This window comes from Pan paniscus, chromosome 2, assembly GCF_029289425.2.
Source record: "Pan paniscus chromosome 2, NHGRI_mPanPan1-v2.0_pri, whole genome shotgun sequence".
In the NCBI taxonomy this organism is placed as follows: domain Eukaryota; kingdom Metazoa; phylum Chordata; class Mammalia; order Primates; family Hominidae; genus Pan; species Pan paniscus.
This window is the reverse complement of record NC_085926.1, coordinates 155,338,011-155,354,473: the sequence shown is the minus strand read 5'-3', so window position 1 is coordinate 155,354,473 and position 16,463 is coordinate 155,338,011. Positions and strand designations below refer to the sequence as shown.

General features: G+C 39.2%; 2 protein-coding genes across 6 annotated transcripts in view; one reads left to right on the top strand and one right to left on the bottom strand.

The window, feature by feature from the left end:
* VEPH1 (ventricular zone expressed PH domain containing 1) overlaps positions 1-16,463 on the top strand; it is a 274,555-nt gene that overhangs the window by 90,815 nt on the left and 167,277 nt on the right. For all 5 annotated transcript variants that reach the window (XM_063602997.1, XM_063602998.1, XM_008956082.5 and 2 more), the window contains one exon: positions 15,178-15,344. In XM_063602997.1, the coding sequence (XP_063459067.1) occupies positions 15,178-15,344 (167 nt within the window). The remainder of the gene's footprint in view (positions 1-15,177; positions 15,345-16,463) is intronic.
* Positions 34-6,910, bottom strand: PTX3 (pentraxin 3). The gene is made up of 3 exons (XM_003830643.6): positions 6,595-6,910; positions 5,748-6,149; positions 34-1,257 (listed from the first exon to the last, which is right to left on the bottom strand). The coding sequence occupies exons 1-3, from the start codon at positions 6,722-6,724 to the stop codon at positions 644-646; spliced, it is 1,146 nt and encodes a 381-aa protein (XP_003830691.3). The 5' UTR covers positions 6,725-6,910; the 3' UTR covers positions 34-643.

Genomic DNA, 16,463 nt, shown 5'->3' with positions numbered 1-16,463 from the left:
CATCTCTTAAATTTATAATTAAATGACGTGAGCTAGTTTTATAAAATATTTTATTTACAGTAGAGCTTTACAAAAATAGTCTTAAATTAATATAAATCCCTTTTGCAATATAACTTATACGACTATCTTCTCAAAAATGTGACATTCGATTATAACACATAAACTACATTTATAGTTGTTAAGTCACCTTGTAGTATAAATATGTTTTCATCATTTTTTTTGTAATAAGGTACATACCAATAACAATGAACAATGGACAACAAATCTTATTTTGTTATTCTTCCAATGTAAAATTCATCTCTGGCCAAAACAAAATTAACCAAAGAAAAGTAAAACAATTGTCCCTCTGTTCAACAATACAGTCCTTTTTAATTATTTGAGAGTTTATCTGACAGAGACACAGCATTAAACTGAAAGCACCATGGCATAAAGTCTAGTAACATTATCCTCAAAAGCTTTTTCCAATGTCTTTCCTTCAACTGTTTATTCAGTATTTGGCCAGTACAAATAAAGATTGGTCTCAACTCTCTCTTTCATTAGTCTCAAGTGTTCCTATTATGCATTGAGTTTTCAGACCTTCCCAACTGGCATGTGTTTTAAGTGTGAGTTTCTTTCTTTGGCTTCAAGTGGAGTTTCACAACATTTATGAAACATACTGAGCTCCTCCATGTGGCTGGATCTCTGTGACTCCCCACCCAACAATATTCCCCCGGATGTGACAAGACTCTGCTCCTCTGGTCTCTCTTATCTCTTCATTGCTAAGAACACTATCCCAGATATTGAAGCCTGTGAGTCTCCCAGAGAAGGCTAATGTTTCATCAAAGCCACCACCCACACAGCAGCCATTCTTTTCTTGGCCAATCTGCAGGATTCCTCCCTCAGGAACAATGTGACCTGTGGCCATCTCAACAGTGGTAGCCGCCAGTTCACCATTTACCCACAAGGATGTGAGCCCTTCCTCTGAATTCCAGGTGCCGCACAGGTGGGTCCACCTTCCCAGGGAAACCATGGCTTCAGCAACCAGTTTGTTCTCCTCTCCACCCACCACAAACACTATGGATTGGTAGCTGAGATACAACTGGATTTCATATGGATTCCTCTTTGTGCCATAGGAAAACAGGATGGTTTTGTTTAATACATCTGTGGCTTTGACCCAAATGCAGGCACTAAAAGACTCAAGCCTCATTGGTCTCACTGGATGCACGCTTCCAAAAATCTTCTTGGAACGCATTGGGAATAAAATAGCTGTTTCACAACCTAGAGTAGCAAGAAAATAAGAAGAATATTAAAGAAAATATAAATTAATTCAGAATTATTCTGGCATTAGTTATTTTAACATAAGAATTTTAATGATTACAATTGAAAGCTATGTGAAACCCTACATTACGACTTAAGAAGCTTCCACTGTAATCTCTGCAGAGCAAAGAAAATGAGAAAAAGGAAAGCCAATTGTCTTATCCAATGAAGCATCTAAATGAAGAGAAAGCATGCAAATAGAAGAGCCAACTAGTCCAAACCCACAAAATAATAAAAGCCATAACTACCTCCCCTTCCAATTTGCATATTTTCTTTGTTACTGCTTTTTTTAAAAAAAGTTGAATCACTATCAGTTAACTTCAGACAATAATTCTATAATTTCCAAGAATTCAGAACCCAACCTGGTTCTCTCTTTTTGCCACCACCAAGTTCCTAAAATAATAAACCTGTGAAATTCAGTAGACCTAGTTCGCTCCATTTAGCCTTTACCAACATGCATTTTTCAGCAAAATTCTAGGATAGTGATGTTATTGCAGAATACATTTTTTTTTTTTTTTTTTGAGACAGAGTCTCACTCTGTCACCCAGGCTGGATTGCAGTAGTGCGATCTCGACTCACTGCAACCTTCGCTTCCCAGGTTCAAGCGATTCTCCTGCCTCAGCTTCCAGAGTAGCTGGGACTACAGGTGCACACCACTGCGCCCAGCTAATTATTGTATTTTTTTTTTTAGACACGGGGTTTCACCATGTTGGCCAGGTTGTTCTCGAACTCCTGACCTCAAGATCCGCCTGCCTCAGCCTCCCAAAATGCTGGGATTACAGGCATGAGCCACCACACCTGGCCTGCAGAATACATTTTAATACACCAAATGTTCTCAGATATTTGTAAACTTTTTAGAGTTTTTAGAAAACTACCTTTGAAAGGCAACAATGTATAATAATGATGACTAAGCTTATTGGGCATTCACTATGTATCAGATACTTTTCTAATCACTTTGTTTGTCATTTTAATCCTCATGCCAACCATAAGAGATAGTCTTTTACATTCCTATTTTACAGATGAGAAAACTTAGGTAAAAGTAACTTATCTATGTTTACATAGCTGATAAGCAGTAAAACTAGAGTTTGAATTTTTGCAGTCTGGTCACAGAGGCCACGCCCTTAATCAGCACACTACAGTGCCTCGTATTAATAGAACCCCTAGATTTCTCTAGGGGGGCTAGAATCCAGATGGTGTTACTACTAATGAGCCATGCAACTTTGGATGAGCACCATAATTTCCTCTAGGCTTTAGCGTTATCTAAAAAAGGCCCTTCCATTCTGCTCCTAATATTCTGCAAGTCTGTAAGCAGCAAGTATGTAGCACTTAAGAGCTGAATAGACCAAAAATGTGTTTAAAAATTCTACCTTGTCCACATGCTTATAATTACTATTTAAGCAGTAATTGAAAATCTTTAAGAGAAGTACATTCTTTCAAGGAGCCTGGTTGGAGAACATGTTTCTGCTAAAGAGCACTTGGGAGGGGGACTTTCAAATTTGAGGTGGAAAGCTCAGTAAGTTTCCACCATTGTCCATCTCAAGGCGACTTAGCCATTTGGGAAGCTGGAGATGCTGAAACGAAAACCTTTTACATGTCCCTGGGAAAGAACAGGTGAGCTCTGCATCTATATACATATATATATATATGTATGTATACGTATATATACACACATATATACATATGTATATGTATGTATGTATACATACATATATGTATATAAATGTGTGTGTATATGTATGTATGTATACATACATATATGTATATAAATGTGTGTGTATATATATGTGTGTATGTGTATGTAGGCATTTTTTTAAAAACACCTAAATTAGGGCAGGTATAACAACCTAAAGAAGATATGCCATAAGACAGCTTTGAAAAGCAAACTCCCAGAATGGTTCCAGAATAACTGGTAAAGAGAAAGAACTTGCAGAAACCAAACATCCATGTAAAAGTGTGGTAAACTATGTCAGATTCCTACAAGTGGCTCAGGGGTAGGCTCTATCCTGAAAACATTAAACAAATATGAACCTTATCCTTTAGTATTAGGGATAGTCAAATAAAATATTGGCATTCAGATAATCATATAAAAGTAACTACAATACTAAAACACAAAACTGGCTCTGTCATGCTTTGATACTTTTTCACTAAATAATTTGAACTTTTGAAGATTTTTTAAAATTAATTTTTAATGAGGCAGTGATTCTATTTTCAAATGAAATTGCTAGGTACATCTTTTTTTCCAGCTGTGTTAATTAAAATCAAATAAAAATCATTGAAAAAAATCACCATATCCATGGGCATTTGATATAGACTCTATAAAGTTTCAGTAAAGTAGTGTTCAATCACACCTGTAATCCCAGCACTTTGGGAGGCCGTGGCGGGTGGATCACGTGGTCAGGAGATCGAGACCATCCTGGCTAACACGGTGAAACCCCGTCTCTACTAAAAATACAAAAAATTAGCCGGGTGAGGTGGCGAGCACCTGTAGTCCCAGCTACTCAGGAGGCTGAGGCAGGAGAATGGCGTGAACCCGGGAGGCGGAGCTTGCAGTGAGCCGAGATCGCGCCACTGCACTCCAGCCTGGGCGACAGAGCGAGATTCCGTCTCAAAGAAAAAAACAAAAAAGTACTGTTCAAGAGGGTGCCTACTGCAATCGAATTAAGTGATTTCCTCTTTAAATAAGCCCAGGCAGTCAGGATTGCATTCCAAAGCACTCCTGGATTGCATCTCAGAGACTCAGCTTCCCTCTAGGCTACACTGGCTATATAAGTTCATGGACTGGAACCGCATGTTGGCTATTTTTGGTGATCCTCTTTTGGGGACCAGGGATACCCAAAAACGAGGCTCTTAATACCTCTTTAAAATGTCAGAAACTCTCTTATGAAATGGCTTTTAACTAATAGGTTTTTCTGATTATCAAAGACCAAACAAAATTAAAACCAGGTTCTTAGGAGGCTAACAGCAGAATGGTTAGGAGCCAAGCTGGCTGGAGACCAAGAGAAGATAAATCAAAGCATATGGGTAAAAGTATTATTGGATGTAATAAGGATTAACATCTTAGAATTCAGAAATGCATCCCTCTTCTGCTCTAACTAATATGCAAAGATGAAGATAAAAAATAGAGTAATTCTTCGGTTTTTCAGGTGCATTATATGTACAATGACTTTACGTGGTTTGCGAAACACAAGACATTTCATCCATTAAAACGGCTGCAGAATTCTAATTTCTCTCCTGTCACATTGAGAATCTAGTGTACATTTGATTTTATGCTTTTTCTCCTCTGAAGCCCTATTTAGTATTTACTGACAAGCACCCCTCAAATATTTAGGAAATATGGTATGGTTTCTGTAACTTTAAATGAAACATGCTCTCATTACATAAAATTCTGTAACTTTAAATGAAACATGCTTCTTCCCCCTCCCCATCCAGCAAAAGTTGTTTTCTTGGAAATACAGGGAAGGATTCTCAGGAAAAGTGCAAGTTATATTTTCTTACCTAGGACACTGATTTTCTAATACAATCCAAAATGATTGTCACACCACCATTTCTTAGAAGTTTTGGCATACAAAGGAGTATTGATTGGCTCCAAATCTTCTATTTCTTTCTTTTAACCATCTTTAGAATGTATTATTTTGGGAACCCATGTCTGTTTGGAGATTCATGGAGTGTCACATGGGACTTTGAGAAGTTGCCTGTGGTTTGAACAGTCTCTCTCCTGCTTGGCCCCAATTCTCTGAATCCCTGGGGTGGAGCTGGGATCCCCTACACGGATTGGCTCCTACACCTGACTGTTCCACGCTGAATCCCAAACCGCACACCCTCCGACCTCCCCTGTCGCGCTAATTCCACAAACCCCGGGGGCTGGGGGACCCCTGAAGAATTCCGCTGACCCTTCGGGAGATTAGCTTTAGCCTCAAGTTTCTTGCTGAGAATGGGTGGGCGGAGAGGAGGGGCCGGCTGAGGGGCTGGAAAACATCCCTAAACGTTAGCCTGGGCCCTGAAATAGTGCGGGAAACCAGAGCTTCTCTAAAGACAGAGGCAGGATAAAATTAGAAGACGTGGAAATCCCTAACGGAGGGAAGCTGGGCGGCAAGAGGGATCACGGTTATAACGGGCCAGTGGACTCCTGCAGCGCCTAGTCGGATCGGGTGTCAGGGGCCCTAGACGTCTATTTCAAGACTGTGATGGTTACCTCCACAACTCTCTTTAGGGCTCCTTAGGACTGAGGAATACTTTTTTAAAGCCAATTTTCCCGCCTTGTATGGTGTGCCTGAGCTCTGTGACCGTGCATGCAGAAATAGGGGTGTGTATGTGTATGTGTGTGTGTGTGTGCGCGCGCGCGCGCTTCCCATGAAAGCTTCCCCTAGAAGGTTGCCTGGCTTGGCTTGCCGTTACGCGCGCTCCCGGAACAAAGCCGCAGTGGGAGGTCCCGGCCCCGCTTGCCTCCTTACCTGCCGGCAGCCAGCTCCGGGCAGCCCAGCCCTGCACCGCGTGCAGGTCGGCTCGCGTCTGCCGCAGCTCCTCTAGCACCGCGGCCAGGGCGCGCCCCGCCTCCTCTGGGCGCTGCGCCTCCGCGCCCTCCAGGCGCGCCAGCCTGCGGCCCGCGTCGCGGGTCGCCTCCAGCAGCTCGTCCAGAGCACTGGTCAGCCTGGCCTCTGCGGGAGCCCCCGGCGCGCAGGGCCTCGCCAGGCTTTCCGCGAGCCGGCCCAGCTCCTCCCGCAGCCTCTGCAGCTCGCCCCGCAGGACGTCTTCCGTGGCTTGCAGCAGCATGCCCTCTCTCATCTGCGAGTTCTCCAGCATGATGAAGAGCTTGTCCCATTCCGAGTGCTCCTGACCGCAGTCGCACGGCGTGGCTAGAGTACGGGATACACACACGTTAGCAGCCCGCCCAGGCCTGCCTTGGATATGCTTTGTAAAAGCTGACCTCCCTCGGTGGTGCCAAGTTGCAGCCCGTTCCTGGCATTCCCCTTCCCTTTAAGGACACCTCCGAAAAACAGCATGTAAATGTCTCAGAAACGACAGAATTCATTCAGGTATAGATTAAGTTGTACCCTATGAAATCGCAGGTTATGTAGCTCAAAACAGTCAAATATTGACGATTTTATATGATTCAACCCATTATGTACGTTACAGAAATAACTTTGAAACCTCCATCTTTCTTCAAGTGCTTCTCACTTTTGCATAACCAGCTATAAATTTTTAACTTGTCTCACTGGCCACAAAGTATATGTGTGTTATTTAGACCAAGAGGTGGATATGTAGTCAGGGTTAGCAGAGAAACAGTTAAAGTGAACTTACGGTCCTCAGTGGGTTGGAGTCCATTGTCTATTTCGTTGTCCAAATTCACATACATGAGATCATAATCATCCGAGTTCTCGGCCAACACTGCAGACCAGAGAGCACAAAACAGAATCGCAAGGAGATGCATTGCTGGAGAGACGCAAAGTTCTTTCCACAGCTGGCGGGAGGAGACTCTCAAGTGAGCTGAGTTTGAGCGGAGGAGAGTGAGAGTGAGAGGCTGGAGCAGAGAGTCCTTAATAAATGCTGAGGAAAGCCTGAATGGGGATGAATGAGTAATGCTGGTGGCACTGCGGTAACGGGAGTTCCCCTGAATTTGGTGGGGGAGGGGGCTGAGTGGGAGGGCGAGGGAAATGTGGAAGTTGCACAATATTAAACCGCAAAGGTTTACGCTGCAGTCAGATTAATTGGAAGAGGGTCAGAGGGGAAAGAGGAGAGAAACTGGGCTTCCACTGTTCTTCTGAGAATTAGCTGTTGTAATTTGAATTGATAGCAATGGGGATGAAGGAGGGGTGGTAGGGGAGAAATTTCAGAGGGTACTGAAGCAAATCATCATTTCAGCATTTTCTGTGAGCTGTTATTATTTCACAACCCTTTATATATAGAAAACTTTCCTTGTTTCCTTTGTACACTGTTTTACAGGTTGAAACTGAAAATGGTCTGATTCCAAGATAAACCAACATATTAAGAATTGTTATGGCTCTGAAAGTCAAGTCCAATCCGAGCTATCTTGTCTTTAATACTTGTGGAGTTGCACCTATACTTTTATAGATAATTTTTTTTTTTTGAGACTGAATTTCGCTCTTGTTGCCCAGGCTGGAGTGCAATGGTGTGATCTCGGCTCACTGCAACCTCCGCCTCCTGGGTTCAAGCGATTCTCCTGCCTCAGCTTCCCGAGTAGCTGGAATTACAGGCACCCGCCACCACACCCAGTTAATTTTTGTATTTTTAGTAGGGACAGGGTTTCACCATGTTAGCCAGGCTGGTCTCGAACCCCTGACCTCAGGCGATCCACCCGCCTTCGCCTCCCAAAGTGCTAGGATTACAGGCGTGAGCCACCTCACCCGGCCTATGACAAACAACACAGTACAACTGGGTAAACCTAGAATGGGGAAAAAAAGCTGGGGGAAAAAAGGAATATACTTATTTAGTTATTTAGGTATGTTTCTTTTCATAACTTGGTATTATATGGACATTATATTGTTCTACAAGGTTTCGAGGCAAGGATCATGTTTTAAAAGTAAACTTAGAGATTTCTGCTTCTAACAATATATACAGGTCTGTGTTCACATGACATTAATAAAAACTTAAAAGGTACAGATGAGCTCCCATTAAAGTAAGGGGAAAATCCAGGAGCCAAAGATAGAGAGGAAAGCAAAAACAACAATCCCATGAGCTGATGCTAGGGCCCCTCTGGCATAGGAGTGAAGTGAGATAGGGGTTATTAGTTCTATAACCACCAAATGTTGATGACCATGTGGAAGCAAAGCTTAGGCCAAAGGTGGAGAGTTAGAAGGGAGATCCTCATGAAAGCCAGGACCCTCAGAGGGTTACCTACTGTATTTCAGTAGGTACAATCCCACTCTGCCCTAGCACAAAGAGGTAGGAAGCAATCATGTCTCTCTTTGAACTCTACAAGGTCCCTCTGAGTTTGTGAAATTGGGCCTGCCCTCAGATATGTTTAGAATTCAAATATATACTATCTGCCACTGTGAAAAAAAAAAGAATTCACAATGATATTTGAACATATGAGGAAGCAAACCACTATAAATGAGAATCAGCAGAAACCAAAAAGGATTAGACACCTCTCCCCAAGAACTTCATTTAGTTGAAATATCAGCCAAAAACTAGAAAATAAATATGTTTAAAACTATTGAAGCTCTAAAAGAAGGAATTGAAAATATGAGAAAAGAATAAGACATTGTCAAAAAGAAAAAGGCTAGGTGATTTTTTTTAAAGAACCAAATAAAACTTCTAGAATTAAAAAAAAAAAAGTTAATTGAAAATTTTAAAAGCTCAAGGCATGGATTAAGTGGCAAATTAGGCAAAGCTGAAAAGAATATTAATGAACTGGAAGACAGATATAAGGAAATAATCTAAAATGTGCTGCTTTTATGTTCAGTAATAGGATTCTAAAATCATTTCATTGTTCAGGAGGACGAAAAAGAAATTAATTAATTTTGCTTTGCTCAAAAATATTTGTTATAATTTTAAGGACAACCACCAAACGGACATAGGCATCCGAATAGAAGGAGCAGGGGGAATTTTTAAAGAAAGACTTGATCTATGAAAAAAAAATCAATGAAGGAGGAAAGAAAAGCACAGAGAAGGATAAGTTAAAAGTACAATATTATTTGCTAAAATTAAATCAAAATATACCAATAATTACCATAAATATTAATGAAACACATTTTCCAGTTAAGAGACAAATATTTCTATTTGTCATATAGAAATATTTTAGTCTGGGCTCACGTTCAGAATCCCAGTACTTTGGGAGGCCAAAGTAGGAGGATCACTTGAAGCCAGGAGTTTGAGACCAGCCTGATCAACATAGCAAGACCCTCGTCTGCACAAAAAATTTAAAAATTAGCCTGGTGTGGTGATGTGCATCTGTAGTCTCAGCTACTCAGGAGGCTGAGGCAGGAGGATCACTTGAGCCTGGGAAGTGGAGGCTGCAGTGAGCTGTGATCACACCACTGCATTCCAGCCTGGGCGACAGAATGAGACCCTGAAAAAAAGAAAAGGAGAGAGAGAGAGAGAAGAAATATTTTAAAAATCCAGCTATACATCACTTACAAAAGCTACGCATAAAACATAAAGTAGAAATGTTAAAAGTTAAAAACTTTAAATTGGAGGGGAGGAAGAGAACACACCAAGCAAGTATTATTCAAAAAAGCTAGCATAGCAGTAGTAATATCAGTAAAAAATAGACTTAGGCAAAAGAGGATAGTTAAATTATGATACAAAGAAATACTTTAACAGGAAGATATCTCTGAATTATCTAGTAATATAGTTTCAAAAAATATAAACCAAAGGTTGACAGAATTATAAGGAGAAATGGGCAAATCCATAATCATGGAGGGAGATTTTAACAAAGCTGATAAGTTCACCTATATCATAACTGATCATTCAAATGTGAAAAAAAAAAAGCCTGCCAAAGGATACAGAAACTTAAACTACATAACTTAAAGCTTGATATAATGAAGTATATAGACTACTGCCCAGATGGTTTGATGGACAAGTTCTACCAAACATTCAAGGAACACATAATCCCAGTTTTGTACAAACTGCTTCTGAGAATAGAGTGTTCAGGAATGTGCTAAATTCGTTTTACATGTCTACTAAGTATGATACCAAAAAGAGAAAAGGACAACACAAGAAAGGAAAACTGCAATCTGTCTCATTAAGAATGTTGATGCAACAGCTCTAAATAAAGTATTAGCCAAACACAGCAATATGCATAAAAATACACATTATGCACAGCAATGTGCATAAAAATATATCATAAGCAAGTTGAGTTTATTCCAAGACTGCAAGATTGATTAAATGTTAGAATAGCTGTTAACTTATTACATTAACAGTTTAAAGGAGAAGAATCATCATATCAACAGATGAGAAGAATGTTTGATAAAATTCAGCACTCAAAATAATCAAACTAGAAAGCAGACAGGAACTTACTTAAACTGAAAAAAACATAAATACCAAAACCTATAGAAACAGATACATATGTAATTGTAAATCCTTGGAAACATACTTTTGAAAAACAGGATTAACACAAGGATACCCGTGGACAGTGACTCTATTCATCAAAGTGTGTATTGGAAGTCCCTGCCTATAAAGTAGGACATAAGGACATAAGGACATAAGGAGAAGAAACATAAGGATTAGGATGGAAAGAAATGAAGTTGTTATTATTTATCATGAGTGGATCATCTACATACAGAAAAATCTAAGAGACTCAAAAGACATATTAATAAGAACTGAGCAACTTTTGTTGGATATAAGATCAACATACAAAAATCTATTGCTTTATTAATACCAGCAGATAAATTGAAAATGCCTTTGAAAATAAAGTTTTCATTTACAGTAGCAAAAATAGCTATGGGATACCTAAGCAACAATTTAACATAAGACACAGCTAATTATAACACCTTATTTAAAAACATAAAAAGATCTACATAGACAGAAAGATAAATTATCTCCTTAAATGAGAAGACTCAGTTTTACAAAGATGTCAGTTATGCCAAATTAGTCAATATGTTCAATATGAAAAAGAAGTCCCAGTCTGGTTTTTCAAGGATGTTGACAGACTGATACTAAAATTTGTATAGAGTAGCCAAGAAGAGCTTGAAGAAGTAGGAGGTCAGGAAGTAGGTCCTATGGGATATAATGATTTATTATAAAATTATTGTAATTAAGAAAATGTAGACTTGATGAAGAGATGGATAAATGCCCAGAAACAGACCCAGACACATATGGAAAACCTAATATATGAAAGAGGTGTGGCAAATCAGAAGAGTAACAATTGACTACTCAATAGAAAAAATTATTTGTATACAAAGAAAAATATATAATTAAACTTCTTCCTCCTATGTACCAAAGTCATTTCCAGACAGATTAAAGACAACTACAAGAAAGCAAAACCATAATGCCTTTAAGAGAAAATATAGGAGAATATTTTTATGAACCTGGAATACAGAAAGATTTCTAACAAAAAAACCTAAACCATGAAGTAAAAAAATGAAAACAGTTGACTATATTAAGAATGTAATTTTAAATCAATAAATCAAAAATTCATTCAGTAGCTCAGAATAATTAAGGAACTTCTAAAAATTAATAAGAAAAAATGTCAACATCCTAATAACATATAGGCAAAGAATGTGAATGGCCAAATCACAAGTGAGGAAATCACCTATAAATATATGAAAAGGGCTGGGTGTGGTGGCTCACGCCTGTAATCCCAGCACTTTGAGAGGCTGAGGTGGGCAGATCACAAGGTCAGGAGTTTGAGACCAGCCTGGCCAACATAGTGAAACTCCATCTCTACTAAAAATACAAAAAAATTAGCTGGGTGTGTTGGCAGGCACCTGTAATCCCAGCTATTTGGGAGGCTGAGGCAGGAGAATCACTTGAACCCATGAAGCGGAGGTTGCAGTGAGCCAAGATCACGCCACTGCACTCCAGCCCAGACAACAGTGTGAGACTCCATCTCAGAAACAATTATATATATATGTATATATATAATTTGTTATATATAATATATAACAAGTAATTGGGAAATGAAAATTAAAGCAAAAATATTAGATACATCCCATCAGATTAGCAAACACCGATGTCTGTCACAACCAAATGCTGGCAAGAATGTGGACCAACAGAAACACTCATGCTGCTGGTGGGAGTAGATTGTCATAATCTTGGTGGTAGGCAGAATACTGGTCCCCCAAAGATGTCCATGTTCTAATCCCCGGAACCTATGAACATGTTATGTAATATGCATTTCAGATAGAATTAAGGTTGCTAAATAAGATAGGGAGATAATCCTAGATTATTCAGTTAAACCCAATACAATCACAAGGGTCCTTAAAAGTGGAAAAGGGAAGCAGAAGAGAGAATCAAGGGGAGAGATGAGATGAAGGAACAGGGATCAGAGAGATGCCATGTTGCTGGCTGTGAAGATGGAGAAAGGGGCCACAAACCAAGAAATTCAGGCAGCCTCTAAAAGCTGGATGTATTAGTCTGTTTTCACACTGCTATAAAGATACTACCTGAGACTGGGTAATTTATGGAGAAAAGAGGTTTAATTGACTCAGTTCCACGTGGCTGAGGAGGCCTCAGGAAACTTACAATCCTGGCGGAAAGCAAAGGGGAAACAAGGCACGTCTTACATGGCAGCAGGAGTGAGGGAGAGTACAGCGGAAACTGCCACTTTTAAACCATCAGATCTCATGAGAACTCCCTCACTATCATGAAAACAGCATGGATAAAACTACCCTTATGATCCAACCTCCTCCCACCAGGTCCCTCCCTTGACACGTGAGGATTACAATTCAAGATGAGATTTAGGTGGGGACATGGAGCCAAAGCATATCACTGGTTAAGCCAAGGAAACAAATTCTCTCCTAGAGCATCCAGAAAGGAACCCAGCCCTGGGCACACATTGATTTTAACTTAGGGAGACTTATGTCAGACTTCTGAACTACAGAAATATAAGATAATAAATTTGTGTTATTTTAGGCCACTAATTTTGAGATAATTTCTAATAACAGCTATAGAAAATGAATACAACTGCTTCACAAAGAAATTTTGGAACATCTACAAAGTCAACTCCTAGGGACATACTCAGTGCTTTGCCACTTAACTATTTGGTCCATGGACCATCAGTGTCACCTGAGAGCTTGTTAGAAATTCAGACGCTCAAACCCTACCTCCAACCTGTTGAATCAACATCTGTGTTTTAAAGATATGCCCAGGTGACTTCTAAGCACATTAGACTCAGAAGCACTACCCTAAGAAATATCTCCCATTTTTGCACAAAGAGACAGTTATTTCAGCATTATTGATTAAGGCAATGAATAATAATAACAACATAATATCTTTCAATCACAGAGAGTATATGAATAAGTTGTTGGATATTTATACACTGGAATAACACATGGCTGTGAGAGTAAATGAAGGAGAGCTTCTTGGAGATATAACTTCTACAAAATGTTGAATAGGAAAAAAATATGTTGTGAAGGGATGTGTAGAGTATGATGGTATTCATATAAAATTTTAAAGCATCCAAAACAATACTATATAATGTTTATTGATACATATGCATGTAATTAAAGTGTAAAAATACTTATGGAGATCATAAATACTCCCTTTAGGATGATGGTTGCCTCTGGGGAGAAAAGGAAACAAATGGGATGAAAAGCAATTATTATATAAGGTTAAGTTTTGACAAATCTGGTTGGTAGGCACACCAATGTTCCTTATATTATTGCCTACATTTGTTTGATGACTTGAACTATTTCATAATTTAAAAGAAGGTATTATTGACTAATGGAATTTATAAGATTTCTGCAAAAGTTCTGCATTTGTTTTTTGTATTGTTTGATTGAAATTCAAGTCAGCTGAAAATGACTAATCTGGGGTTTTTCCCTTCAAGGCTCCCAGGGCCTCTGTAGTGAGTTTTGTACCGAAATGCCATGCAACAGTTTCCTGTCTTAGACTGCAACTACAGTCCCTTTTAATGTGACCATTTTTAGCAGTTGATCAGTATGTCCTCATAACTAAGTTCTATAATCTAACATGGGCTTTACAAATTGGGTATTGCATTAAAAAATTCCTGATCTTTTAAGGAGACGCTCATAGTAAAATAAACAGAAAACAAAACAAATTGTTGAAAATTAAACTATTGAAAATAAATACTGATGAACACAACCTTTTAAAAGAAAACTCTAAATATTTCCAACAACTTGTATTCTGGGGAACATGATAAAACCTGTTTTAGATTTATTCTATGAACTACATGTGGAAAAAACAATTCTCATTTTTTATTATCTCCAAATTCATTCAATTCATTCAGTTTTATCCAGAATCACGCTTTCGTTAAATTAAGATATTGATATTCTGAAAATTCTGGCCTTCTTTCTTTAATGATCATATCTAAATTGTCTTTTATATATAGGCATGTTCCTACCATTTAATTAAGGTCCATATATGTGTAATTCCTTCTTATTTGATTCTTTCTGTGTATGGCTTCTATATACAAAGCCAAATTTAAAGTAAAAGTAGAGTCAAAAAAATTCTTGTTCAAAAAATCCCTAGAAACCAATTCCCCTGCGACATTTAAGTACTTGTGAGGATTTTGAGAAAAAAAATCTATACCATAGAGTGATAAGCAGATGTTGCCCATATGTTGATTGCAGATAAGTTTCTATACGTTATGTAATAGTTTTCTTGAGGTTTTGCCATTATAAATCTAGTTGTCTATACATATCTTTGAGGAAATTATGTGTGACAAATCAGCTGAGGCTAAACTTCCCTTGAAATAGTGCAGAAATTGGGGATTTAAATTTGCATTACTACTTCTTAAACTATTCATAAAATAAGGCATAGTTTCTGTATGTGAGTTGTCTAAATTATGATTCTGTGTCTTCCAGGAATGTGAATTCATTCCTTTGCACTTTTTTTGTTGTTCAGTTTCATTTAGGTCCATGATTACAGCACTGCTTAGTTTTCATTTAAACATCGTTTAAATTTTGTTTATCATCAGGAATTCTTTATTGGAACTGTTTCCTTCTCAAGGGTGTGGTCTGATTACTGTCAAAGTTCCTCTATCCCCATGGTGCGTTACTTAGGAACATTTTTCATTAGTTAATGGTGCTGATTATATCATAAAATATTTCCTTTTGTGGAATCGGATTAAATCACATTTTAATCTCAGAATAAGGTACCATGTTATTTTTAGCAAAAGAATTGGCCATCAGTCTGTGCTATTTAATGTGTAAGTGCAAATATTATTACATTGGTAATAATGTTATTTCTGTTGCTCATGGCCTGATAAAGTCATCATTCCCTTTATTGTTCCCTCAACAGGTAACACCATGTTGTTGAGAGTGTTACCTGCTGTGTATGAAAAGCAGCCTCAGCCAATTAATAGACACCTGACAGAACTCCTGGCCTTGATGTCTCAGCTGGAACAGCCAGAACAGTACCATCTACTACGGCTTTTGCATGTAGCAGCAAAGAAAAAACAACTCGAGGTAAAAAGTACATTGTATATGTCATGGTCCACACAACCAGGCATGTTTCTTTGTGTGTGAACAGCGTATGTGCTTAGGATTTCCTGTCTCATACATTTACAAATGTCCATTTTTTTAAGTGAAAGCGCTCATCTACTTACTATGTTTGTATAATGAGAAACTGGCTCATGAAATTATGGAGGCTAAGAAGTCCCATCTGTCATCTGCAAGATAGATGCCAAGGAAAACCAGTGGCATAGTTTCAATTCAAGTCTGAAAGCCTGAGAATTGGAGAGCTGATGGCATAAGTTACAGTCTGAGGACAGGAGAAGACCAATGTTCCAGCTCACAAAATCAGGCAGAGAGAGTAAATTCTCCCTTCCTCCACCTTTTTGTTCTATTCGGGCCCTCAGTTAATTGGATGAGGCCCACCCATATTGCAGGGGCAATCTGCTTTATTCAGTCTACCCATTCAAATGCTAATCTCATCTGAAATAATCCTCACAGACACACCCAGAAATAATGTTTAATCAAATATCTGGGTGCCCCATGACCCAGTCAAGTTGACACATAAAATTAACCATCACAGGCAGAGCATGGTGGCTCCTGCCTGTAATTTCAACATTTTGGGAGGCTGAGGTGGGTGAATCACTTGAGGCCGGTAGTTTGAGGCCAGCCTGGACAACATGGTGAAACTCTGTCTATACAAAAAATACAAAAATTAGCAGGGCATGGAGGAGGCACCTGTAGTCCCAGAGACTCAGGAGGCTGAGGTGGGAGAATCACCTGAGCCAGGGAAGTTGAGGCTACAGTGAGCCAAAATCATGCCACTGCACTCCAGCCTGGGTGACAGAGTGAGACCTTGCCTTAAAAATAAATAGATAAATATTAGCCAGACAGATACAGTAATGAAAAGCAACAAATGGGCCAGGTGCAGTGGCTCACGCCTGTAATGCCAGCACTTTGGGAGGTCGAGGCTGGTGGATCACAAGGTCAGGAGTTCAAGACCAGCCTGGCCAAGATGGTGAAACCCTGTCTCTACTAAAAATACAAAAATTAGGCTGGGTGTGGTGGCTCACGCCTGTAATCCCAGCACTTTGGGAGGCTGAGGCAGGCAGATCACGAGGTCAGGAGTTCAAC

Excerpts from the sequence above, each read along its gene's own strand:
- PTX3 (XM_003830643.6), bottom strand. The coding sequence starts at position 6,724 with ATGCATCTCCTTGCGATTCTGTTTTGTGCTCTCTGGTCTGCAGTGTTG. Across the intron at positions 6,150-6,594 it reads ACTCCAACCCACTGAGGACC|CCACGCCGTGCGACTGCGGT; the intron begins GTAAGTTCACTT and ends CCCGTACTCTAG. Across the intron at positions 1,258-5,747 it reads CCGGAGCTGGCTGCCGGCAG|GTTGTGAAACAGCTATTTTA; the intron begins GTAAGGAGGCAA and ends TTGCTACTCTAG.